The sequence below is a fragment of the Mustela erminea genome, chromosome 7 (assembly GCF_009829155.1).
Source record: "Mustela erminea isolate mMusErm1 chromosome 7, mMusErm1.Pri, whole genome shotgun sequence".
NCBI classification, from domain to species: domain Eukaryota; kingdom Metazoa; phylum Chordata; class Mammalia; order Carnivora; family Mustelidae; genus Mustela; species Mustela erminea.
Window position 1 is genome coordinate 23807490 of NC_045620.1, and position 25746 is coordinate 23833235.

At 49.6% G+C, this 25746-nt stretch overlaps 3 protein-coding genes across 5 annotated transcripts in view; 2 read left to right on the forward strand and 1 right to left on the reverse strand.

Moving 5' to 3' along the window:
• Positions 1–7045, forward strand: part of PIGU (phosphatidylinositol glycan anchor biosynthesis class U) — a 90956-nt gene extending 83911 nt beyond the window's left edge. Inside the window, exon 12 of one of the 2 annotated variants that reach the window (XM_032350902.1) lies at positions 6589–6812. In XM_032350902.1, the coding sequence (XP_032206793.1) occupies positions 6589–6702 (114 nt within the window). In that variant the 3' untranslated portion in view covers positions 6703–6812. Of the gene's footprint in view, positions 1–6588 lie in introns of both variants that reach the window. The other variant, XM_032350903.1, reaches the window with a different exon arrangement.
• Positions 7046–7243: 198 nt separating this feature from the next.
• MAP1LC3A (microtubule associated protein 1 light chain 3 alpha) lies at positions 7244–8914 on the reverse strand. 2 transcript variants are annotated; one of them, XM_032350905.1, is made up of 5 exons: positions 8665–8914; positions 8326–8381; positions 8137–8243; positions 7691–7860; positions 7244–7405 (listed from the first exon to the last, which is right to left on the reverse strand). In XM_032350905.1, exons 1-4 carry the CDS (start codon positions 8702–8704, stop codon positions 7698–7700), a joined length of 366 nt encoding a protein of 121 aa, XP_032206796.1. In that variant the 5' UTR covers positions 8705–8914; the 3' UTR covers positions 7244–7405; positions 7691–7697. The 2 variants fall into 2 exon arrangements, with proteins under 2 accessions (XP_032206796.1, XP_032206795.1); XM_032350904.1 differs by having other exon boundaries at positions 7244–7860; positions 8665–8913.
• A 9784-nt stretch (positions 8915–18698) lies between these two features.
• LOC116596228 lies at positions 18699–21610 on the forward strand. The gene is made up of 3 exons (XM_032353381.1): positions 18699–18731; positions 20353–20943; positions 21313–21610. The coding sequence occupies exons 1-3, from the start codon at positions 18699–18701 to the stop codon at positions 21388–21390; spliced, it is 702 nt and encodes a 233-aa protein (XP_032209272.1). The 3' UTR covers positions 21391–21610.
• Positions 21611–25746: the final 4136 nt, after the last annotated feature.

The following is a 25746-nucleotide window of genomic DNA, read 5'->3' on the forward strand; positions in this document are numbered from 1 at the left end:
CAACCAGAGTGACAGGAGAAGCCTGAGCTAAATATAGGGAGGCAAGGCCAGCAGAAAGCCTGGGCTGTGGAGGCCCGGCCTCTGCAGTGACTCTCAGCCCCATCTCTCCTAGCTCGCTGGCCTTAGGCAAGTCTCCTACCTCCTTGGGCCTAATTGATTTATTTACAGTATTGGGTGCTTGCTAATGTGCCAGGCACTCTGCTAGCAGTGAAGGAGAAACAGCCCTGCTTCCTAGGAGCCCATGGTCTGAGGGAGAGAAAGGAAAGGAACCCGGCAGGGCCGGGGCAGCCCGGGGGCGCTGTGAATGGGGTAAAAAGGCCGGGGCGCTCGGAGTTGCCGTGGGTAAGGGCAACTTGCCTTTGTGGGGAGGCAGCCTGTACACAGGGTGCCTGGGGGCCGGAGGAGCTGACTGGGCTCTCTGGGGTGACACCTGTGGGGAGGAAGGTGGGAGCGAGTGGGTGCGGAGGGCCGTCCCACAGGCCTGCCGCGCGCCGCTGGAGAGCAGGAGCCCTGTCACGCCGAGGACAAGACTGAGGATAACTGTGATCCCATTCCTGCTGGGAAAACCTCCTCATGCCAGGAGGGGAAAAGGTGAGGGGTGTGAGCCAGAATCTGGAGCACAGGAAGGCTGTTGAAAGCAGGCGAGAGGTGCTGGTGGCTTCTGTTTCCTCCGCCTGGAAGGATGGCTGTGAGGACTCAGTAAGGAGTTGGGGGGACAAAGCGTCTGTGAATTGAAAAGTGCTGCGTAGGTGACAGTTCCCATCAAACCGACCTGGATCTTACGTTGTGACCTCTAGACCCTGAGAGGAGGTCCGGTGATTTTCCCACTGTTCTGTGTCTTTAGGGCTAGAGGGTGGAGCTCGGTTTCTCCACCATCACCTCACACACACACCATTCAGGCCGGAGCTGGGTCACACCAAAGCCCGTCGCGCTCCACAGGTCGGCCATCAGGCCCTCCTGCTCCCATATTCCACGGGCAGAGGGTGCTGTGCTCTGCTTTCTCATGGTGACGACCACGTGAGCTCCCCCAAGTGCAGCTGTGCTGTCGAGGGTCCGCATCTCCAACCCCAGCAGGAGACCTGGGAACTGGGGCACGTCTATGGTGAGAGCACCCGCTTCTCTGGGAAGCTGCTGCAGCCCAGGGGCCGTGTCGGCTGTGGCTGCTGTTCTGAGACCCCCAGCTTCTAGACATACTAAATTAGCAGCCTACGTTGGCTCGGAGGTCTCTGATGCTTATTTTGCCTTTTTCCCAAAAAACGCAGTCTTCTTGGCTAAGTGACAGGGCTGTCATTGTGGGTCACAGGTTAGTTAGCATGGGCCCATAACAGGACCCACATGTGTGGTGCAGTCCTTTCACCCCCTCCCAGAATCCTTAACTGGGGGGTGAGGGCTGTGTGGGCGATGGAGAACTCAGGTTTGGGCCTCAGGCAGGACTAGCATTGCAGCCTAAAGCTTCCCTTACCCGCCCCCCACCGTGACCCTGAGCAAGACCTTGACCTTGGAGTTTGCTCATCTTCATCTGTAAGTGGGGCTTGTAAACCATACCCCAGAATGTTGTGAAGGTTCAGCGATACACTTTTTTTTTTTTTTTTTTTTAATTGAGGTATAGTTGACACACAGGGTCACGTTGGTTTCAGGTGTACAGTGTGACAGGCCGGATCTGTTGTGCTGTGCCCACTACCAGGGCATCTGGCATCTGTCCCCACGCAGCGCTCCTGCAGTACCACCAGTGGGGGTGGGGGGGACCCTTCATGACCTGCTCCCAGCGGGAGGCCTGTGCCTGCCCCCTCCCCTACACCTGTTCTGTCCATCCCTTATCCCCCTCATGATGCTTTTTTTGCTAAAGGGCCAGGCCAGGGCAGCTACCCAGAAGTTGTTGCTTTCCCAGTCTCTTCGCTTTTGCAGCCCATGATGGAGCATGTGCTGGCCCTTTTACTCCACGTGTGAAGCCGCCCTCCCTGTCCCTGACCGGCCTTTTATCCGCTGCCTCTTTCCATCTTCATTGTGGCCCAGAAAGTAGTCCTGCAACCCTCACGGCCGCCACTGAGAGGAGGGCGGCCTGCTCAGCCCCTACCAGGGTCACGCTGAGGGCGTGGGGACCCGCAGGTCGCTCCCAGAGCACCGGCCCTTGGCCGGGTCCGGGGTCCCAGAGCTGGAGCAGGTGCCGCCCCATCTGGATGTGAGGCCAGCAGGAAGTGGCTTCATCCCACGCATGGCATGACTGAGCATGGGATGAGGGAAGACTGGGCAGGAGACGCAGAGGATCCCTCTCCAGGGATAAGCAGGAGCTCTGGTGGGAGGGCCTGAGCCGGGGCAGAGGCAGTGAGGCTGGGCCTGCGCTGTCTGCAGGACAGGCTGTCAGGCTCCTGGGGTGTGTGGGGGGGCCTGCGGGCGTGCAGGGCAGCGTGTGGCACTGGAGGCTTCTGACCAGTCAAGTGAAGGGTTCATGTGCACGTGTGTGTGTGTGTGTGTGTGTGTGTGTGTGTGAGAGAGAGAGAGACTGTAAGAGACTCCCAGAGAGAGACCAAGAGATTGAGAGAGACAGACACAGAGGTCAAGAGAAGCCAGGGTGGTGAGGGGGCCTTCCAGCGAGAGCTGGCAGTGGGAAGGAGACGAGGAGGCAGAGTTGTAAGTCTGAGGCAGGACTTGGTGGTTGATGGCAGGAGAGTGGCTAAGGAGTCCAGTCATAGTCCTTGGGGGCAGCTTAACGAATGCACTGCCTGGGGCGCCTGGGGGGCTCAGTCGGTGAAGGGGCTCTGTGTCCACAGCTGTTGTGTTGCCTGAATCTCAGGGCCTCTGGGAAATCCCTTCTCCTCAGCCCAGATGGAAAGCCTCCAGGTCAGAAGAGGTTGTCTCGGCCAGCCTGCTACCAGCTTGGGGGCATCTCTCTGAAAGGGCCGAGCCTCCAGGCCAACCTGGTGTCCACAGGATGCCTTCCCTGTGGGGGCAGGGCACCCAGTCAGGACTAGTGACTTTGGTTCCACACAGACCAAGCCCCACACAGGGCACAGGGCTCTTTCCTTCCATGCCACTCTCCCCCAACACTTCATCATGAAAATTTTCACAGACACAGCAAAGTGGAAAGACTGAACATTGAACACAAACATACCTACCACCTAGACTCTACCATTAACATTGTACTATACTTTGGTAATCACAAATTATCCATTCCTCAGTCCATCTTATTTTTAAAATATACTTCAAAGTGAAGTACAGATATCACTACGTTTCCTATTAAACATCTCAGCATGTATATCATTAGCCGAGTTCAATACTTACTTATATTTTCTTATGAAATTTACATACAGTGAGAAACACGACTCTTAACATGTACATTTTCTAAAGCTGCCTTTCATTCAGCAACATATTTTTTGAGGTTCATTTATATTGTTGCAAATAACAATAGTAGATTGGTTTAAAAAATATTTTTTTTAAAGTAGAATCCATGCCCAGAGTGGACCCCAGTGTGGGGCTTGAACTCGCAACCCTGAGATGAAGACCTGAACTGAGATCAAGAGTTAAATGTTTAACCAACTGAGCCACCCAAGCACTCTAGTACACTGCTTTTTTAAAATAAACTTTTAAAAAAAGATTTTATTGGACAGAGAGCACAAACTGGGGGCTGGGGGTGGGCAGAGGGAGAGGGAGAAGCAGACTCCCCCCTGAGCAGGGAGCCCAGTGAGGGGCTTGATCCTAGGAGCCCAGGATCACGACCTGAGGTGAAGGCAGACGCTTAACTGACTGAGCCGCCCAGGTGCCCCTTAAATAAACTTCTAAATTTCAGAATAACTTTAGATACAGAAAGTTCCCATATGCCCTTCACCCAGGATCCAAGCCAGGGAACTCTATTAAAGTGTCCTGCCTCTCCCTTGTCCTCTGCCCACTTTTTTACTCTGTCCTAATTTCTCATGACCTGGATAGTCTTGAGGAGCACTTGGCCAAGTAGCCCGTAAAGTGTCCCCACTTCGGGTTTGCCGAATGCTTTTCCCATCATAAGACTGGGGTTAGGATTTTTGGAATGCTCAGGTAGTACATGCTAGCCTCCTGATCTCATACGGATGTTACCCTTCATCGTTTGCTCAAGACAGTGTTTGCGGGGCTTCCGCAGTGTAAATTACTATTCTGTCTTTCCCTGCACTGTTCTCTGGAAGTGACCTTCTGCATCAGGCCCACCCGCCAGGGTGTGGGGCGTGCGGGGGGAGGCAGGCAAGAATTAAGCTCCAACTCCTGGAGGAAGAAAGTCTGTGTATGTTATTTGGAATTATTCTGTAAGGATTCCAAAAGGAATTCTCCCTCATTTATTTATTTACTCATTTATTGGCTGGTTTTTAAAAATTGATATTTTAATCAATAGAATACATATACATACTTTACAATGTTAAGGATTATAAGGAACAGGAATAGCTCCCTAAGGCCTTAGAGTTATTTGTTCTGGTTCTTCTAAATACCACGTGTACTCTGCTATTTGTATTTGATTTTTTTTTTCCATTTCATATTAGATTGAACCGTATGAAATTTTCAGTATTCAGCCATTTTTGATCTGCAGAAATGGCCATTTCATAAGGTTCGACCTAATACGTATTATTTTGATTTTCTAATCCTTAACGCAGGTGACCATGACATTGGAGTTGGTTCCTTTTGTTTTATTGTGAATTGTGATTTTATATTTGACCCTCATCAGACCTGGGTCTGGGTCTCATCAGACCTGGTGGGTCAGCCCCCACCAGCTCAGCCACAGCGCCAGGCTTTCCATCCCCAGGCCCAGCACCTTAGGCCTGTGTGAGAAAGGGGCTGCACAGTGTGAGACCAGCCTTTGCTCTGGTGACTGCCCCCCACCTGTGGCTGTGGGGCAAGGCCTCTGGGGCTCCCTGTGCTATCTGCTCCACTGATACCCTCAGCTGCAAGTTCTGTGTCCCATGGCAGACCGGGCCCCCAGTGCGTCGCCTTGCAGGGCCATGGCCACTAGGCCAGCTCTCCTGGTGTCACCTTAGGCTGTTAAACCCTTTGTGCCTCAGTTTCCTTATTTATAAGATGGAGACCATCAGCCTTCCAGATGGAGTCTTCCAGATGGTGATAAAATGGCAGGACCCTGTCCTGAGGCTAGCCTCGGTATTGGTCCTCAGCTCTTCCTTCAGGCCCCTCCGTGTTCTTCCTGCCCACAGTATGAGGCTGCCCAGGACAGGGGGTCCCTGAGGGTCAAAGGTCAAGATCCCAGAATCAGCTCAGCCAGTCATCTGCTCTGTAGACCCTAGCCCGGTGCTCCCCCTGCTCTAGGCTTCCATCTTCTCATCTGTGCCAACAGGTGGTTGGTGCTGATGGTCTAAGAGGCCTCTAAGTGCCCGAGACTTGGGGTTATGACCCCCTCTGCCCTCCTCCTGCCCCTCCTGTCCTGGGCCGTGGGAGTCTTGGGAGGTAATGGGATTACTATAAGGCGGTGCAAGTCCTTGTTCCTCTCTGGGCCTCTGTGAGGGGGAAGGTAGCCTGAGCTTCTAGGGCCCTTTTGATTTTGTGGCCCATACAGGAAAGGCAGACTGAACTGGGCATGGGTACCAGGGTGACAGAACCCCTTGGGGACCCTTCCCAGCCCAGGGGAGGAAGCCACAGTCACCAGGCAGTCGCACAGATGAAAAACTAATTTGGATGAATTTATGTTAAGAAATAGAGGTTAATTGGGGGCCAAGACCCAACCTACGGAGCAGTGGGGGAGCTTCTCTAAGGAAGTGATCCTTCCTGAGACCTGAAGGGGTAAGGAGATGTTGACCAGCAGATGAAAGGGAAGAGAACATTCCAGGCAGAGGGTACTGCAGAGATGCTGCAGCAGGAGGAAGGAGGCCAGCGTGGCTGGAGCTGAGTGAGGCGGAGCAGGAGAGACGGTGAGGCACACACACGCGCAGGGACCAGGCGCAAGGCCTCGTGAAGTTTGATCTTCACCTAAGAGCCCTAGGAAGCCTTTAGAGGACCTTTCAGGTGGGAAGTAACAGGATTTGTTCTGAAAAGCAAACTCCGGCCGCTAGGGAGAATGGGCGGGGCGGGGGGGGAGGGTTGCTGGAGGGGCTGGAGGCTTTGGACCAGGGAGCCTGAAGAGGAGACTGCTGTTGTTTAGGTGACAGTGGCTTTGTCCAGGGTGGCAGCTCTAAGGACAAGCAGAAATGGGTGGGTCCGAGAGAGTCTGGGAGAGAGAACCGCCAGGACTTAGCAGCCTGTCTGGCAGGCTAAGCATCGGGTGGTTCTGTGGCCTCAGCACCTGGAAGGAGGACGGGGGGGGGGGGGGGGGGGGGGTTGGGCTCCCAGTGGGGGCGGCAGCTTTGATGGAGGCTCGGCTGTACCGCGGAGGAGCCGGAGGGCACCCAAGTGGTGAGGCGGAGGAGAGGCCTCTGGCTGCAAAAGGACCATTCTGGGGTTCTGAGCCCAGAGCTTGGGAGGGGGACAGAAACCCAAGGGGTGGGAGGGGAGGGGATGGAACAGTCCAGGCAGCTTCTGAAGTGCAAGACCTTGCAGGGTCTCTCACCCCCACACCTGCCTAGCCCCTCAGCGACCCAGGACTCGGGGCAGTTCCTCAGCACTGCTCACCCCTCTGTCTCCCAACAGATCCTGCTCATCTCGGATTACTTCTATGCCTTCCTGCGGCGGGAGTACTACCTCACCCATGGGCTCTACTTGACTGCCAAGGACGGCACAGAGGCCATGCTCGTGCTCAAGTAGGCCAGGCTGGGCACAGGGCTGCATGGACTTCAGGGGATGGAAGGGCCGGAAGCTGGGCCCAGCCCTCTAGCCAGAGCTGCCAAGCAGAGGAGTCCACAGGCAAACGAGGTTCAAGTCCAGGGTTACGAATCCCTGGCACCAGAGGGGAACCATGGCTGGCAGCAAGTCCTGTGGGGAATAGCCAGGAGCACCTCCCCCGGCCCCCAATTTTTGGCTCTGCATACCGGGGAGCCCCCTCCAATGATGGAGAGGGGAAGAAGCAGGGGAGCAGGATTTGTTAAGCTGTGGTTACTTAATAAATGTTTTTTGTTATGAAGAAATCGGTCCTGGGCGCACACTGAACTCCTGGAAAGGGTGGGCTTAGCCTCAAACATCCTCCCCTCGCCACACACTCTCGCCCCCGGGGTATACTACACACTGCTATGGGTTTCCAGAATGAGCCCCAGGTCCACAGCACGCAAATCTGTTCCCCAGTGAGCTGAGACGTGTGAGACAGCCCCATCGGCAGCCCTCCCCATGCCCAAGTAGCTGGAGGCAAAGGGCCAGGCAGGCCTGAGCAATCTTTATTCTGCAGAGGGACAATGACCACAGATCCATACACCATATCAAGACCAGGTGAGCCAGGGGCCAGTCCTTCAGGGGTGGGCAGGTCCAGGCAGGGGGGGCAGCGCCTCAGGTGAGGGAGGGGCAGATGGGCAGGGGCCTAAAAAAAAGACAAATCACAGGGAGCAGGGGTGCTGGGGGCTGTTCCCTTCCCTCCCCCATCCCAGCCAGCACCCCAGGGGGCGGGGGGGTGGGGGGCAACCCTAACAATGGCTGGCACGCATCCACCCAGGGGCAAAGTAGGCGTGGTTGGTGCCCCCTGACTAGGGGGGGAGGCCTCCCTGCCTAGCCCATCCTGGGCAGAGGCAGTTCAGTCCAGGAGCCAGGAGCTCCCTGGGCATAGCCTGACAGGGCCCCCCCCACTCCCAGGCCAACCCCCCCCTACTGCTGGCTCAGAAGCCGAAGGTTTCCTGGGAGGCGTAGACCATGTAGAGGAAGCCGTCGTCGTCCTTCTCCTGCTCATAGATGTCCGCAATGGGTGTGGACACGCTCACCATGCTGTGCTGGTTCACCAGCAGGAAGAAGGCCTGAGTCGGGTTCAGCTGCAGGCGGCGCCTGGGGTGGGCAGAAGAGCAAGCTGATGGTGAGGGGGCCTGGCTGCTGGGTGGGTGGAGCCCTGACCCCCACCTACCGCTCTCCAAACTGATTCTGAGGCCGCTTTACACCCATCCCAGACCCTGCTAGAAGGCCTCACCTCTGACCTGACACCGACCCCGGCCCTGACCTTGACTTTTACCAACCTCCCCAGAACAGGGATTCAGCCCAGCCTGGCAAAGGCCCCGCCCTCCCCAAACGGACCCAAGTCCCCTCTGACTGCTGGTGCCCACGCACCGGATGATCTTGACCAACTCGCTCATGTTGACATGGTCTGGGACCAGGAACTTGGTCTTGTCCAGGACCGGCAGCTGTTTCTCACCCTTGTAGCGCTCGATGATCACCTAGGGGTGGGTTGTGGGGGGCGAATGCGTGAGCAGTGCGGGGCCTGGGGCCGCGGGGATGGGAGGGGGCGGCGGGACTCACCGGGATCTTGCTGGGGTGCTGGTCGCGGATCTGCTGCACCTCCTTACAGCGGTCGGCTGCGGACAGCAGGCGGGCAGTGAGGCCAAGAGAGGTCCCGCTCGGCGTTCGCCCCGCCTGTCCCCGGCCCCGCCCCCCCGAGCCCCCGCCCCCAGGGCCGTCAGGCCCCAGGGCCTGGCACCTACCGGGCTGGGAGGCGAGGCCCCGGCCCAGGCCTGAACCTGCCTCCCGGACCGGGGGTCTAGCCCAAGTCTGACGTCACGGGGCTGACGTGGCCTGCGGCAGTCAGGGTCAGTCGCAGCGTCCCCACCCCGCGCCCGCTGACCGCCCGCCGGGCCTCACCGAAGGTCCGCCGCTGCTTGAAAGGCCGGTCCGAGGGCATCGCGCGGGCCCGGCGGGGCGCGCAGGCCGGGGCTCCGGGGCGCGAGGCTTGGGGCTCTGTCTGAGGTTCGGGGGCTCCGCGCCTCGCGCTCAAGGGCTCCGGGGCTGTGAGCTGAGCCTGGCGGCGGTGGCTCGGGGAGGTAACTCGCCCGGGTGACGTCAGGTCACAACATTCCTTAAAGGGGAGGCCGGCTCGCCGCTCCCATTGGGCCGACGCAAAACCCGCCCGCCCGGACCCGTGACGTCACGGCGCAGAGAGCTGGATTCCGAGCCAACGCCGCGAAGGGGCGGGGCTTCCCGGCGCGTCACAGTCCTGTGACATCACGGGCCGCCGGCCCCTCTCCTCGAGGTCGCGGCTGAGAGACTGGCAGGCCTGCAGGCAGTTGAGCGGGCCGAATCGCTGTGCGTGGGCCAGTCCCGGGCTCAGCATCTTTCTGTTCCCACTGGTGCTGTCATCCCACAGCACACTCGGAGTCTGCTCCTTTCCAGCGATGGTGCGAGGCACTGGGTGGGGGGGTGGGTAATGTGACAGCAGTGAACCTAAAGACCTCCTCACCTTCGTGGAGCTTATGGTTAGAGGAGGAAGAAGGCTGGGAGCGGGGATCAAAACGTGAGAGAGCAAGACGCTAAAAAGGAACACGGGTTTTGAAAGGAATTCTAGAAGAAAAACCATTAGAATTCAGGTCTCAAAGGATGAGACAAAGTAGATTAGACACAGCAGAAGATAAGTCACTGACCTGGAGGAAAGATCGAAGCAACTCACCAGAGAAACAAGGTGATGGATAATGTACAAGGGGAAGGGAAGGACTGGTGAAGAGAGAGGAGTCACAGGTTCAGTCAGAATTCCAGAAGGAGAGGAAAAAAGTGGGAGAAGCAGTTCCTGGAGAAGAGCTTCCAAACTTGATTAAAGACCAGGATCCTCACATAAAAGGCAGAGCAGTATAAAAGTAGCATCTTGGCACATTGTAAAAAATTTGCAGAACTCTAAAGAGAAGCTAGGAAAATGGTGACCAGTGCAACTGGTAAATGTGTTAGTAGATCTAAAACAGGCAGAACATGAACAGTGATGATCAACTTGTGGAGTACAAAACAAGGAGGAGAGGACACAGCAACATGTCAGGCTGAAGAGGGTAATCATTTCAAGTGCTCCGAGGCTTGACATACTTAAGGGAGCAGGATAAAGACACTGGTAATTGTCCAGCTTTGTAAATCCAAGTGTGTATTTCAGACACTTACAAGGGATCATTAAAAGAATGGAAAGTGAATCTGCCAATGCAGAGAAGGAGAAAAAGGTAGTAAAAAGAATGGTGTATAATACAAAACCAGAGGTAAAAAAGGTTTTACCTTCACCTATTAAAACAGATGATCAGACTGGCCAAGAACAACAAAATGCAACTGTATATCCTGTTTACAAGAGGACATTTACAATGTAAGTGCACCAACAGTAAAATGGTGGGGAAAGGTCTACTAGAGAAAACTGAACCAGAAGGTGTTTCTATAGCAAAATCAGACCAAATAAGCTTAAAGCCAGAAGACATTATTAGAGATAAAGAGGATGACCACAAAATGATGAAAAGTACAACTTTTAAGAAGATGTAACATGTCTTATAAAACATATAAGTTAGTGATTTAAAAGGCTAAAAATGTATACAACAAAAGGGGTAAGATACAAGGAGAAACTGCCCAATCTCCATCACAGTGAGAGACAGAAGACCTCTTTCAATAGCTGATATACCCAATAGCCAAAACAAAGGGGTATAGAAGATATTAATAAATGAAACTGATAGAACCCTGAACCCAATATTGTTACTTTAAAGCACACAAGAATCATTTACCAAAAAATGACCTGAAAAATGGCCCCAAGATGAATCTCAAAGGTATCAAGTAGTTCATCCATTTCATACAGACCAAATTTCTGTGACCACAGACCAGAGCCAAGTAAACTCCAAATGCTTGGATTTTTTTTTTTTAAGATTTTATTTATTTATTTGACAGAGAGAAATCACAAGTAGATGGAGAGGCAGGCAGAGAGAGAGAGAGAGAGAGGGAAGCAGGCTCCCTGCTAAGCAGAGAGCCCGACGCGGGACTCGATCCCAGGACAACTAAAGCGGCATTTGGCAGATTTATAGTCTTATTATAGTAGGCAAGCAATACAGAAAATTTACAAGCAGAGATTAAGGAATTTTAAAGATTTTATTTATTTGACAGAGATCACAAGTAGGCAGAGAGCCAGGCAGAGAGAGAGAACAGGAAGCAGGCTCCCCGCTGAGCGGAGAGCCTGATGCAGGGCTCCATCCCAGGACCCTGAAATCATGACCTGAGCCGAGGGCAGAGGCCTTAACCCACTGAGCCACCCAGGTGCCCCTTAAGGAATTGTTTATTTATTTATTTATTTATTTATTTATTTATTTATTTATTTTAAAGATTTTATCTATTTCTTTGACAGAGAGATCACAAGTAGGCAGAGAGGCAGGCAGAGAAAGGGGGAAGCAGACTCCCTGCTGAGCAGAGAGCCCAATTTGGGGCTCGATTCCAGGACCCTGATATCATGACCTGAGCCGAAGGCAGAGGCTTTAACCCACTGAGCCACCCAGGTGCCTCTTAAGGAATTTTTTAAAAAATATTTATTTATTAGGGGCACCTGGGGCACTCAGTCAGTTAAGTGTTCGATTCTTGATTTCAGCTTAGGTCATGATCTTGGGGTCATGGGATTGAGCCCTACGTCGAGTCTACACTGGGTGCAGTCTGCTTGTGATTCTCTGTCCCTCTGCCCATCCCCCTGCTCGCACACTCCCTCAAATGAATAAAATCTAAAAAAAAAAAAAGATTTATTTATTAGAGGGGCATCTGTGTGGCTGAGTGGGTTAAGCAGCTGACTTACGGTTTCAGCTCAGGCTGTCCTGCTATCTCAGGGTCCTGCTGCTGGGCCCTGTGTTGGGCTCTGCGCGCAGCAGGGAGTCTGCTAGAGATTCATATTTTCTCTCCCCCTCCCTTTTTTCCTCTACCCCCTCCCTCCCTCTGCTCCTCCCCCTGCTCATGCACACACACACACACACACACACACACACAGTCTCAAATAAATCAAAAGATATATTTATTAGAGGTGAAGTGTAGGGGCAGGGAGGGAGATAGAGAATCTCTAACGGACTCCCAGCTGAGCACAGAGCCTGATGCGAGCTGATCTCATGACCCTGAAAGCATGACCTGAGCTGAAATCAAGACTCAGATGCTTCACGGACTGAGCCACACGAGGCCCCACGAGCACCCCAGGAGTAGGGTGCCCCTAAATAATTTTTAAAAGGAGTAATAGTGTCAACCCAAAGAGAGTGGAAAGAAGATAATAATGACGAGCAGAAATTGGAATAGAACACAAAAGCACTTTGTTTGTCCCACAATACAAAGTGGGATCTTTGAAGAGACCAATAAAATGAACATTAATGTGCAAAAGGGACATAACTATTATTTCTAGCAGAAATGATAAAAATAAGAATGTTACAAACTTTATGCCAATTTAAAACTTAGATGAAATGGACAATTTCCTCGAAAAAGGTAATTTGCCAAGACTAATTCAAAAAGAAATAGACAAAATGAGTAGCCACGATCTTCAAAAAGCTAATCCAGATGGTTTTCTAGGTAAGTTCTCCCCCACCCCACACTCACACACAAAACACCCCACAGCAAACATCACACTTAATGTTTGTACTTAGATACTATATGGTAAAGTGTTAAGCATTATTCTCTTTAAAGCCAGGAACAAAATTCTGAATTTTGTCATTGAATACATAGCAACATTGTATCAAGTTCCCAGCCAGAGCCCCAGGCCAAGAAAAAGAAGGGAGAAACATAACGATCACTCACATCCAGAAGATTTAGAGGAATCCACTAACAACAGAAGACTGGTAACTCATATGAACTAATATCATACCATGTCTTAGAAGAAGATGGGGAAATAGGAACTCTCCACACTGCTGATGGCAGTATAAATCTTTTTAGCCACACTAAAAAGCAATTTGGCAAAATCTACTGAAATGGAAGATGCCTGTATCCTCCAGATCAGGAATGCCACTTGCGTGTACCCTATGAACTCAAGGGAACACAGCTAAGTATGTTTATTGGAGCATTTTCACAAGAGCAGAAAATTGGGACCATCTAACTGTCCTACTGAACGTCTTGGGTATTCCTTTAACAGAGCAACGCATGGTGAGAGAGAAGGGGTCAGCAAACTTCCTCTTGACCGGCCAGACAGATAGGTGTGGATTTGCAGGCCATTTGATTCCCAGCAGCTGCTCAATTCTGTTGGAGTGTGGAAGCAGCCTTAGGCCCTGAATGGGCATGGTTGTATCCCAATAAAACTTTATTTGCTAAAATAGATCTGGCCTCAGGCCTTAGTTCACTGACTCTTGATCTACAGCAGTGTCAAAATGGACACTTCACACCAAGTTACAGGATAGTGTGGTCAGAACTACTAAGTGCGGCTCAAAAAACTAGGTTGGCCATGGCCTTGGGGAAATGGTTACACCTACCTCTCTTTCGTCTGACTAAGCCCTAGATTGAGGCTACAGTGGGGGAGGTGCCCATCCCCCAAATCCCAGGATCTGTGCTCCCTCTTCCTCTTACCTGACCTGTCAGCAGGACCGACGCTCCCTCCTCTGATGCTCTGGTTTTTCTCTCCAGGACGTCGTCCTCACCCCCATCTCCCTCGAATCCAAAGGTCTGGCCTATCGCATGTCTCTACTTGAAAGCCCAGCAGACATCTCAAATTTAACCTCCCCTAAATGAACCTAGGTCCTTCCTCTAAAATGTGCTCCCCTTGTTATCGTCCCTGTCTCCATCTGTCATCTTTGTCTCCTTCCTTTCTTTCACTACCCACACACCCAACCCACACCCAAACCCTGCTGTCCAACATTTCAAAATAGCTCCGGAATTGACCACTTCTCACCACTTCCACCACTACCCTCAGGCCAGAGCCGCCATCTTCGCTTGCCTGATCGTCGCTGGCAGCTCCCCTCTGGTTTCCTGTCTTTGGTTTTGCGAGCCCCCGTTTGGTCTCCCTACAGGGAACAGCAGCTTTCCTGCTTGCACAGGACTTGGGTCAGTGGTTTGTGGACCCCACTCATTCAGAGCAAAAGTCAAAGCCCAACAGTGCCCCACGAGGCCCACGGGACCCCCCTTCCTGCTACTCCTGGGGCCTCATCTACCCTCATCCTCACCCCTCGGCTTCGGCTACACTGGCCTCCTCGCTGTTCCGGGAGGCCCAGACATACTTGCGCCCCCTGGCTTTTCTGTACTTGCTGTTCCCTTTGCCCAGAACATTCTTCCCCAGGATTTCTGCATCTTACTCGCTCATTTTCCAGAACTCCTCAGGGAGGATTTCCTGAATGACTTTATTTAATGTTGCAGCCCCCACCCCAGTCACTCCCTATACTCTCTCCAAAAGCCTTGCTTAATATTTTGCCAGAACAGTTATCACCTTCTAATAGGCTACGGAATTTTTCTAAGCATTGTGAAAGCTTTCAGGTACACGGAACACCTGAAGTCATTGTCCAGCGATCACCAATATACCCACCAGTTACATTCTACGCTTAATGCTAGTTCTGTTTGCCTTATCTGTACATCCAACCATCTACCCGATCCTTTTTATGCATTTCAGAGTAAGCTGTGATCCAACATCCATTTATGATAAACACACTCAACAAAGTCGTTATAGGGGAAACATATCTCAACATAATAAAGGCTACATTTATGACAAGCTAACACCTAACATACTCAACAGTAAAAAGTTGAAAGCTTCTCCTTTAAGATCAGGAACAAGACAAAGATGCCCACTCTTCCACCTTTATTCAACACCATCTTGGAAGTTCTAGCCAGAGTAAGTAGGCAAGAAATAAAAGGCATCTAAATCAGAAAGGAAGACATAAAACTGTCACTATTTATACATGACAGGATATTATTTTTCAGGATTTTATGTATTTGACAGAGCGCACAAGCAGGGGGAGCAGCAAGCAGAGGGAGAGGGAGAAGCAGACTCCCCATTAAGAAGGGAGCCCGATGTGGGGCTCAATCCCAGGACCCTGGGATCATGACCTGAGCCAAAGGCAGATGCTTAACTGACTGAGCCACCCAGGTTCCCCTAATGATAGGATATTATATATAGAGAAAGTCCTGAAGAGTCAAGTCGCAAGATACAAAATCAATATATAAAAAAATCTGTTGCAAAATGTCCACAATAGCCAAACTATGGAAAGAACCTAGATGTCCATCAACAGATGAATGGACAAAGAAGATATGGTATAGATACACAATGGAATACTACGCAGCCATCAAAAGAAATGAAATCCTGCCATTTGTGACGATGTGGATGGAACCAGAGGGTATTATGCTGAGCGAAATAAGGCAATCAGAGAAAGATAATTATCATATGATCTCCCTGATATGAGGAAGTTGAGAGGCAACGTGGGGGGCTTGGGGGGTAGGAAAGGAATAAATGAAACAAGATGGGATTGGGAGAGAGACAAACCATAAGAGACTCTTAATCTCACAAAACAAACTGAGGGTTGTAGTGGGGAGGGCGGTAGGGAGAGGGTGGTTGGGTTATGGACAATGGGGAAGGTATGTGCTATGGTGAGTGCTGTGAAGTGTGTAAACCTGGTGATTTATAGACCTGTACCCCTGGGGCTAATAATACATTATATGTTAATAAAAAAATAAAAAATTAAAAAAATCTGTTGTTTCTATATGCTAATAATGAACTATCAGAAAGAGAAATTAAGAAAAAAATCCCATTTAAAATTGCATCAAAAAGAATAAAATACCTAGGAATAAATTTAACAAAGGAGGTGAGAGACTTGTATACTTCATTGATGAAAGAAATCAAAGACATGAATAAATGGATATTCTGTACTCATTGATTAGAAAATATTAAAATGTCTATACTGAAAGCAACCTGCAGATTTAATGCAATCCTTATTAAAATTCCAATGGCATTTTTCACAGAAATAGAACAAACAATCCTAAAATTTTTATGGACCCACAAAAGATCCTGAATGGCCAAAGCAGTCTTGGAAAAGAACAACAAAGCTGGAGACCTCACACTTCCTGATTTCAAACTATATTACAAAGCTACAGTAATCAAAACAGTATGGTATTGGCATTCAAAACACATAAATCAGTGGAGTAAAATAGAGATCCCAGAAATAAGCCCATGCATATATGATCAATGAAATTATAAGAAGCCAAGAATGCACATGGAGGAAAGGACAGTCCCTTTAGTAAAGGACCACTACTTGCATTGCGATGACCACTAATTCAAAAATGAATTAAAGACTTGAATGTAAGACCTGAAACCATAAAACTATAAGAAAACATAGGTGGTAAACTCCTTGACATTGGTCTTGGTGACGATTTTGGGATTTGATACCAAAAGCAAAGGCAACAACAGCAAAAATAAGTGGGACTACATCAAACTAAAAAGCTTCTGCACAGCAAAGGAAACCATCAATACAGTAAAAAGACAACCTACTACCCAACAGAAAACATTTGCAGGACCTCTGGGTGCCTCAGTCGGTTAAGCATCTGCCTTAGGCTCAGGTCATGGTCCCAGGATCCTGGGATTGAGTCCTGCATCAGGCTCCTTGCAGAGGAAGCCTACTTCTCCCTCTGCCTGCTGCTCCCCCTACTTGTATTCTGACAAATAAAATCTTTAAAAAAAGAAGAAAAGAAAAAGAAAATATTTTCAAGTCATATATATATATATATTTTTTAAGATTTTATTTATTTATTTGACAGAGAGAGATCACAAGAAGGCAGAGAGGCAGGCAGAGAGAGAGAGGAAGGGAAACAGGCTCCCTGCTGAGCAGAGAGCCCGACGCGGGGCTCGATCCCAGGACCCTGAGATCATGACCTGAGCTGAAGGCAGAGGCTTAACCCACTGAGCCACCCAGGTGCCCCTCAAGTCATATATTTGATAAGGGGTTAAAATCCCAAGTATATAAAGAACTCATACAAGTCAATAGCAAACAAAACAAAACAAACAGAAAAAAACCCAATCTGATTAAAAATCATTACAGGACCTGAATAGACACTTTTCCAAAGAAGATATGCAGAAGGCCAATAGACACATGATAAGATGTTCAATATCACTGATCAGCAGGGAAATGCAAATCAAAACCGCAATGAGATACCACCTCACGCTTGACTACCTATCACGAACATGCCAAGAAACAACAAACATTGGCAAGGATATGGAGAAAAGGGACACTTGTGCACTGTTGGTGGGAAGGTAAATTTGTGCAGCCACTGTGGAAAACAGTATGGAATTTCCTCAAAAAATTAAAAATAAAAATCTAGCAACTCTACCTCTGAGTGTTTATCTGAAGGAAAATGAAAATCTCCAGAAAAGATAGATGTATGTATCCTTATGTTTATTACAGCATTATTTACAATAGCCAAAATAGGGAAACAACCTGAGTGTCCATTGATAGATGAATGGATAAAGAAAATGTGGCACACACACACAAGAATATTATTATTCCATTTTTATGGAATGAAATCTTGCCATTTGTGACAACATTGATGGATCGTGGTCTCACTGATATATGGAATCTTAAAAAAGGAACAAGTTCATAGATGCAGAGAATAGATTGATGGTTGCTGGGGCGCCTGGGTGGCTCACTGGGTTAAGCCTCTGCCTTTGGCTCGGGTCATGATCTCAGGGTCCTGGGATCGAGCCCCCCGTAGGGCTCTCTGCTCAGTGGGGAGCCTGCTTCCCCCCTCTCTCTGCCTGCTTCTCTGCCTACTTGTGATCTCTCTCTCTCTCTGTGTCAAATAAATAAATAAAATCTTAAAAAAAAAAAAATTCTCTTCTAAAAAAAAATAGATTGATGGTTGTCATAGGCTAGAGAGTTGGGGGGGCGTGCAAAATGAGTGAAAGGGGTCAAAGACACACACTTTCTGTTATAAATAAGTCAAGGGGGGGCACCTAGGTGGCTCAGTTGGTTTGGGGTCCGATTCTTTTTATTTTTTTTTAAGATTTTATTTATTTATGACAGAGAGAGAGGTCACAAGAAGGCAGAGAGGCAGGTAGACATGGGGTAGGGAAGCAGGCTCCTTGCTGAGCAGAGAGCCTGATGTGGGGCTCGATGCGGGGCTCGATCCCAGGACCCTGAGATCATGACCTGAGCCGAAGGCAGAGGCTTAACCCACTGAGCCACCCAGGCACCCCAGGGGGTCCGATTCTTGATCTCAGCTCAGGTCATGATCTCAGGGTCATGAGATCAAGCTGCAAATATGCAGTGGGGGCAGGCGGGGTGGGAGGCAAGGGGATGTAATGTACAGTATGGTGACTGTGGTTAGTAATGTATATTTGTGTATATTTGAAAGTTGCTAAAGAATAGGTCTTAAAAGTTCCCATCACAAGAAAAAAATTATTGTAACTAGGTATGCTAATAGTTGTTAACCAAACTTACTGTGGTGATCATTTCACAATATACACAAATATTGAATCATTACGTTGTTCACCAGAAATAGAAATGTTATAGGTCAATTACGTCTCAATAGAGAAAAGGGAAAACCCCAGCAAGTTACAGTTCAGATCACTTTATCCCTAAACCCTTCACATCCATATCAATGTGTGGGGTTTTTTTTGTTGTTTTTTTGTTTGTTTGTTTGTTTGTTTTTCCATTACGGGAATAAAATTTACATACAACTAAGCACAGATTTTAAGTGTGTGTTTGAGGAGTATTGGCACCTGTACAACCCAAACTCCTGCAAAGAGACATAACACCACCATCACCTCTTTAGAAAAGATTAGTCTGGGCTGATCTAGAACTTCACATAAACAGAACCACACAGTACATGCTTCTGCATCTGGCTTCTTAACCTCAATAGAAACATTTGGAGGTTCCTGTTGCCGCAGACACCAGGAGACCATGTCTTTATATTGCTGTGTAGTTTCCATCGTATGGATGTACCTGGTTTGGTTATCCACTCTCCTACCGATGGACACCCGGACTGTCCAGCTTCTGGCGATTGTAATAAAGATGCTACGAACATTCCTTTAAGAGTCTTCGCATGAACATACTCATTTTATTCCACTTGGACAAAGATCTGGGAGTGGAATTGCTGGCTTATGGGGTAGGCGTGTGTTTATAAGAAGTTACCAGATTTTTTTCTAAAGCTGTGGTTCCACCTTAGATTCCTATCCACGTGGTATGGGAGTTCTAGCAGCTCTGCATCCTTGCCAACACTCGGTGTGGCCGGTTGTGTTAAGTCTAGCCACACTGGGGGGTGTGCAGCAGTATCCCACTGTGGGTTTAAGTTTAATATGGTGTAAAATTATCACAAAAATTACTTTATTTCTCCCTCCCATTAACATTCAAGCCCCTTAAGGGCAGCACTTTCTGTGTGTTTGGTTCCTGCTCTATGCCAGCACCCAGAGAGTGTAGCACGTGGAAGGTGCTTGCTGGGTAAATATTTGCGGGGTGAGGACCTCTCCTCTGGGCCTTCACATGCCATTTCTCCAGGTCTGGGGGTCTGCCTCCCCTCTAGACCACGTGCAGAGACGGGATCTGGGCCAAGCTCTGCTGTTGGGTGCAGAGGAGACGCCAAAGGACTGTTTGGGGTGGTTGGGGAAACGATCAGCTCAGGGTTAGAGTCTCACCCATAGTGAAGCTCACGCCCCGGCTTCCTGCTGTTTGGATGCTTCTGCCCAGGACTCCTGGGCCTGAGAAAAGGCAGAGTGGCTGACCCCGGCTGGCCCATCCCACAGGAGGGGAGCAGCCCGGCCGGGTGGCCACCAGTTTCAGTGTGAGCAGGCACATTCGTCTTGGAGCTTCTGTCTGCTCCTTTACAGGAGAGACATGGGCCCAAAGTAGCTTTGCCTCTTACTCAAGCACATTCTTTCCCCCCTGGAGCCTCAATTTCTTCCCCTGGAGATGCTAACAGAACCTACCTCTGAGGCCAAGGGGCCGTACTAGTGAGTGAGCAGGAGGGCGCGGAGCTCCGGGGAAGCAGGGCGGGGAGTCAGCTGGACCGACTTCCGCACCCACTGCCCTGATAGCTTACTGAAGGCCACGAACTCAATTATAAAATGGGCCTCAATTTGGGAGGACCCAGGAGGCGGGAGGTCTGTGAGTCAGAGTCGTTATCTCTGAGCGAGGATTGGCTGTTCCTGTTTATGGACTCCCAAGTGGAATTTTCCAAAGATTGGAGGGAATGAAACCTGCCCACGAGTGCCCAGGCTGGGGCTGTGCTTCCCTCACTCCTCGAAGTCTCTCTGGCCTCACTGGGAAGTAGAGGCCATGACCAGCAGTCCCACTGCCCACCCGGGACCTCGTTCTCTATGCGCCCCCTTGCCCTCCAGCCAGGGGCACGCTCAGTGCTCACCCTCCCTCCCCGAAGGACAGGGCCTGGGTGGCAACTCTCCCCCTCCCCTCCTATGTCCTCACAGTCCCTGTCCTCCCCACACACTGGCCTCCAGAGCTGGCCAGTCCCCGGGCGAGCTTGCCTCCGCTTGGCCTTTCTGCCCCTACGAGATCGCATCTGCCGTGGCCCTCATCGCTCCTCAGCCCGCCCAAGTCATCTCGGGGCCGCTTCCATTCACAGCAGTCACTGCCTTCACCAGGACAGTGACGCCCAGACCCCTACTCCCAGCCCTGGCTTTCCCTCAGAGCCTCAGATCTGGGGCCTGCCTCCCGAGCAAAGGTCGTCTCAGAAGGCTTGGGCTTCTCAAGGTCAACACACCCTAGCGAAGCCGCCATCTTCCCCAGCATCCGTGCCTCCCGCTCATCCGCACCGGCCCTCCCATCCCGTCGCCCCGGCCTGACCCGGGTCTCGGCGGGGCTCTCCCCTTCAGTCACCAACCCAGTCACTCTCGAATCCTCTCAGACCCGTCTGTCCCCCACCCAACCCTCCCCAGTGTCACCCCACCGGTCCGCTTGGCCCCCCCACTTCCGGGTCTCGGCCAAGACCACACGCTTCACCACCGGCCTCCGAACAGACAAGATGCATCTACCTCACCTCAATGCCTCACCTCCCTCCCCGCCTCCGCTCTCTCGGCCGAGCGCACGTTCCACAGCCCGTCCCGCTTGTTATTTCCCAGAGCCCGGAACTGCCCCAGTCTGCCGAGTCACCCAGCAGCACCCTGGTCCTGGCGGAAGCCAGCAGAGAGCTTGTCGCACGGCTGCGCCCTGGGCAGCAGACGAGGAGGCACAGTTGTTGACTGCGGCACGGCTCAGCTGGGCGGTGAGTTCGAGTCCTCCCCCGCCTGCAGCTCGGGCCCTCCGGCTGGCACCCTCTTCCTGCAGAGACCTCCCGGCACTCTGTGCCCTCGCCCTGCGTCCCCTCAGGTGCAGTGGCCTAGCTGTCCCTGCTCTTGCCTAGGTCAGCCCGTCCCCCTGGGACCCCCAGGGCCATCCTTCTCTTGGAGGCCCCTCTCCGTCTCTCACCTGCAAACAGACTTGTTCCAGGAAAGCACACACCCCTTGGCTCCCCTCTCAACCACGGTCAGGACCACTTTCTCCTTGAGGTTCTTTCTTCTCTTGGCTTCTATGGCGGAGCGTGCGGACCGTTCCCCCTGCACAATTCTGCTGCTACCCTCCCCGCTTGGAACAGGTCCCCGGATGTCTCTTAGGCAGCCGCACACCCAGCTTGAACTCCCAGCTTCCACTGCAGTTAAGAGTGACAAGATGACAAAACTTTGTCCATAAATCACAAGTGTTGCAGGACAAGATCATCCTACTGGACATGGACATGGTGGGCGTCTACGAGAGCAAGACCCTCGACCAGGTGGGAATCATCTCAAGGTGATCAGTCACCACCTATAATCCTGGGAAGCAAGTCGGCCTAGCCTTGGGGCCACCCCTTCCTCCTGCTTCAAACCCCTCAAGTAGCCTGCTTGGTTGTTGTAAAGGCATAGTGGGGCTTCTGGGAGATCTCCTTAAAGGGAAAGAGTACATCCTTCTGTACCCTGACCTCTGTCAGCAGCCTGAAACTTGAGTGTGATGGCTGGGGCTCTAGCAGCTATCTTGGATCGTAAGGACAAGGGCTATACCCTGGGGGTAGTGGAGCTAAGAGCTGAAAAGAACCTGGGTCCCTGATGATTTTGTGGAATCACCATTCTGATCCTGGCCTGCTGACTAGATAAACTTTTGTCTTGTTTAAGCCACAGTTATTTTGAGTTTTCTGCAGCGGAACTAAATTCTAATTGAAACAGCTTTTGTCTCAATTGACTCTCCTAGCCTCCCTCCTTCACATTCTCTGCCGGTGCCTGCTCCTGGAGCAGACCTCCAGAGCAGAAGTAGCCCTGCTGATGCCTCCAGAAGGGTCCTTTCCCTTTCGTTCACTCTTTCACTCTAGTGAATTCATGTAAAGCTCTTGGCTTTAATCACAGGCTATGGTCCCAAGTTGGATGTCTAGCACAGAATTGTGTATCCAACGGTGTGTTCAACATTTCAGACACACTAAAGTCTAGCAGGCCCAGATTAAGCAGGCCATTTCAAAATTAGTGGTCTCGTCCTCTCCAAAATTGCTCGTCTCAATGAGGGGCAGCACCTGGTTGCTCGGCAAGCAACTAGGAGTCCCCTTGACATGTCATTCCTTCCCTCCCACCAGTTCAGCAAATTCTGATGGTTTCCTTGGGAACCCCCTCCTACACCCACCCCCCAGAAAGGACCCCAACTTAATCCTCTCACCCAGGCCACCATCAGTGCTCACCTGGCTGACTGGGCTCTTGATTGCACTCAGGTCCTGCTTCTCCACAAAGCCACCAGAATGCAAAATGTGTGTAAACTTTTAAAAACAGTAGGAGACTTAAAAGATCATTTATGCTTGGAACAGATTCTTTTTGATCTATCCCTCCAGATTCCCCCTGGAGTTCTAGAAAACTCTCCTCATTCTTCAGTTATTTCACTGGAAAAGGGCTAGAAACACTAACATATTATAAGCATAGCTTTAGCTTAGGGCAAACTCTCAAAAATTTAATTTTAACCCAAATAATACTGGGAACATACAAAAGTCAAAAAATTTTTACTTATTGCTGTTTCTTTTTTTTAAAGTTAACATATAATGTATTATTAGCCCCAGGGGTACAGGTCTGTGAATCGCCAGGTTTACACACTTCACAGCTTTCACCATAGCACAAACCCTCCCCAATGTCCATAACCCAACCACCCTCTCCCTGCCCCACCCCGGGAACCCTGCTGTTTCTTGATATTAACCTTCATGCTGTTTTTTGAAAGAGAGAGGATCTTGAGCAGACTCCATGCCCAGCACAGAGCCCCAGACTGTTTGAGGTCACAGCGCTGAGATCATGCCCTGAGCTGAAATCAAGAGTCAGATGCTTACCCAGCTGAGCTTACCTGCATGTTTCTAAGTGCTGTACTTCTCCTCTTATTTCTTCAGTCCTTACGTTGGAAGGGGATTTGACCCTTGCCCATCATCACCCTTCCCAGCCCCAGCAGCTGTAGCACCATTCAGGGTTTATGGTATTTTGCCTCCATAACTATGCACAGCTGAGCCACATGATATGTCCTAGATTTGCTTTGTATTGTTGGGTTTACTTTTTTTTTTCCCATGCCCCAATATTAAATTATCCTTAAATTTGTTGCAGAACTAAAAATCTCCCTGAAACGATTCAAATACATCAAATAATCTATCAGCTTTTTCTTCTTGGGAACATCCCTGCCCCCTGTTTAGGACTTTTCTCTAGGTTTACTGCCCTGGGCCCTTCGCCACCATCCTGAGCTGTTCCTCTTGTCTCTCTTGTGTTGGAGTCTCACATTGCCTGAACCCCACGTCTTAATTTTCTTTGCTTCATGCCCTAATTTTGATGTATATTCTTCAGTATCTTCCTGAAAACGATTCAGGGCAGATAAATACATTGATCTCATATGCCTGAAAATATTTACCTTACTCTCACACTTAACTAATAGTTCGGCTGGGAACAGAATGCTGGCTTGTAAATAATTTTTCAATCAGAATTTTGAGGGCATCGCGCCACTCTTTTTGTTTCTAGTGATGCCGTTGGTCTAATGCTGTTGTAATTTCTAATCCTTGGCACCTGTTTTCCTTTCTCTCCCTGGATTATGTCTGTTCACAGTGTTCTGAGATGTCGTGATGATGGGACCTGGTGTGGGTCATTTTAGTTTTATTTTTTAAAAATTATTTAAATTCAATTTAGTTAACATACGCTGTATTATTAGTTACTGGGGTAGAATTTAGTGATTCATCAGTTGCTGTTGGATATTAACCCAGTGCTCCTACATCTAGTGCCGTCCTTAATGGCCACTGCCCAGTTACTCCAGCTCCCCCATCCACCTTCCCTCCAGCAGCCCTCAGTTTGTTTCCTACAGTTCAGTGTCTCTTACGGTTTGTCTCTGTATTTTTATCTTAATTTATTTTTCCTTCCCTTCCCGTATGTTCATCTGTCTTGTTTCTTAAATTCCACATATGAGTGAAATCATATGGTATAGGTCTTTCTTAAACTTATGTCACTCAGCATAATACCCTCTAGTTCCATCCACATCCTTGCAAATGGCAAGATTTCATTCTTTTTGATGGCTGAGTAACAGTCCATTGTATATACATCCCACATCTTCTTTATCCATTCATCTGTCGATGGACATCTGGGCTCTTTCCATATCTTGGCTATTGTGGACACTGCTCCTATAAACATTGGGGTGCCATGGGTCTTTTAAAAATTATTTGCTCTGGTCACTCAGTTGTTTTGATCTGGAAACTTAGTTCTGGAAAATTTCTCGTAGTCTCTTGATAATTTTCTATCCTCTGTTTTCTCTTCCTGGAACTTCTGCTAATCAGATGTTGAATATCTCAGATGGATCCCTCAATTTTCTTAACTTTTCCAATTTTCTCTTCCTTTTTTTCCATTTGGGGAGATTTTCTCAACATTATCTTGCAGTTCATCTGCTGAAATTAGTCCCTTCATATTTAAATTTTTTTAAAGATTTTATTTATTTATTTGACAGAGAGAGAAATCACAAGCAGTCACAGAGGCAGGCAGATGGAGGCAGAAGCAGGCTCCCCGCTGAGCAAAGAGCCCAATGCGGGGCTCGATTCCAGGACCTGAGATCATGACCTGAGCCGAAGGCAGAGGCTCAGCCCACTGAGCCATCCAGGCATCCCTCCCTTCATATTTTTAATCTTTCAAGAGTTTTTTTTTTTTTAATTTTATTTATTTGACAGAGAGAGATCACAAGTAGGCAGAGAGGCAGGCAGAGAGAGAGGGGGAAGCAGGTTCCCCGCTGAGCAGAGAGCCCGATGCCGGACTTGATCCTAGGACCCTGAGATCATGACCTGAGCCGAAGGCAGCGGCTTAACCCACTGAGCCACCCAGACGCCCTCAAGAGTTTTTTTAAATCTCTGAATATTGTTTAGTCTCCTACGCTCACAACCATGGCAAGTGTTTAAGGCTTTATTGGCGCCCATGGTTCTCAACTCTAGGTGCATGTCACAAAAACCTGGGAAGCTTTTACAAACTAATGATTCTCAAGGATTGTGATTTAACTGGTCCAAGATGGGCCCCAAGCACAGTTTTATTTTTCTTAACCGTTGTCTCATTTCCACTAGAAATAAGCTCGTGTTCTCATTCCTTTATGTCTAGACATGGGCCTGATGCATAGTTAGGCAGGCACTAAGTAACTGTTGAATGAATCAATGAACAAAGCACTGCTTTGTGAAGATTGTAGAATAAGAACAAGTTACAGGCACTACATCTCTTTTATCCATAATGTTTTCTCTAAATATATTTGAAAACTTAATAGAACCTGAAAGTCCAACAAGTCTTGTATGTCCAGAAAGTATTTAAAACCCAGATTTTTTTTTTTAATCATGAAATGATAATGATGATGAAATGATGAAACTCCTATTTCATCTTGCCTTTAAGGCAAGTTTTTATTTTATTTATTTATTTATTTATTTTAAATCCTTTTTTAAAAGATTATTTATTTATTTATTTGACAGACAGAGATCACAAGTAGGCAGAGAGGCAGGCACAGAGAGAGAGAGGGAAGCAGGCTCCCTGCTGAGCAG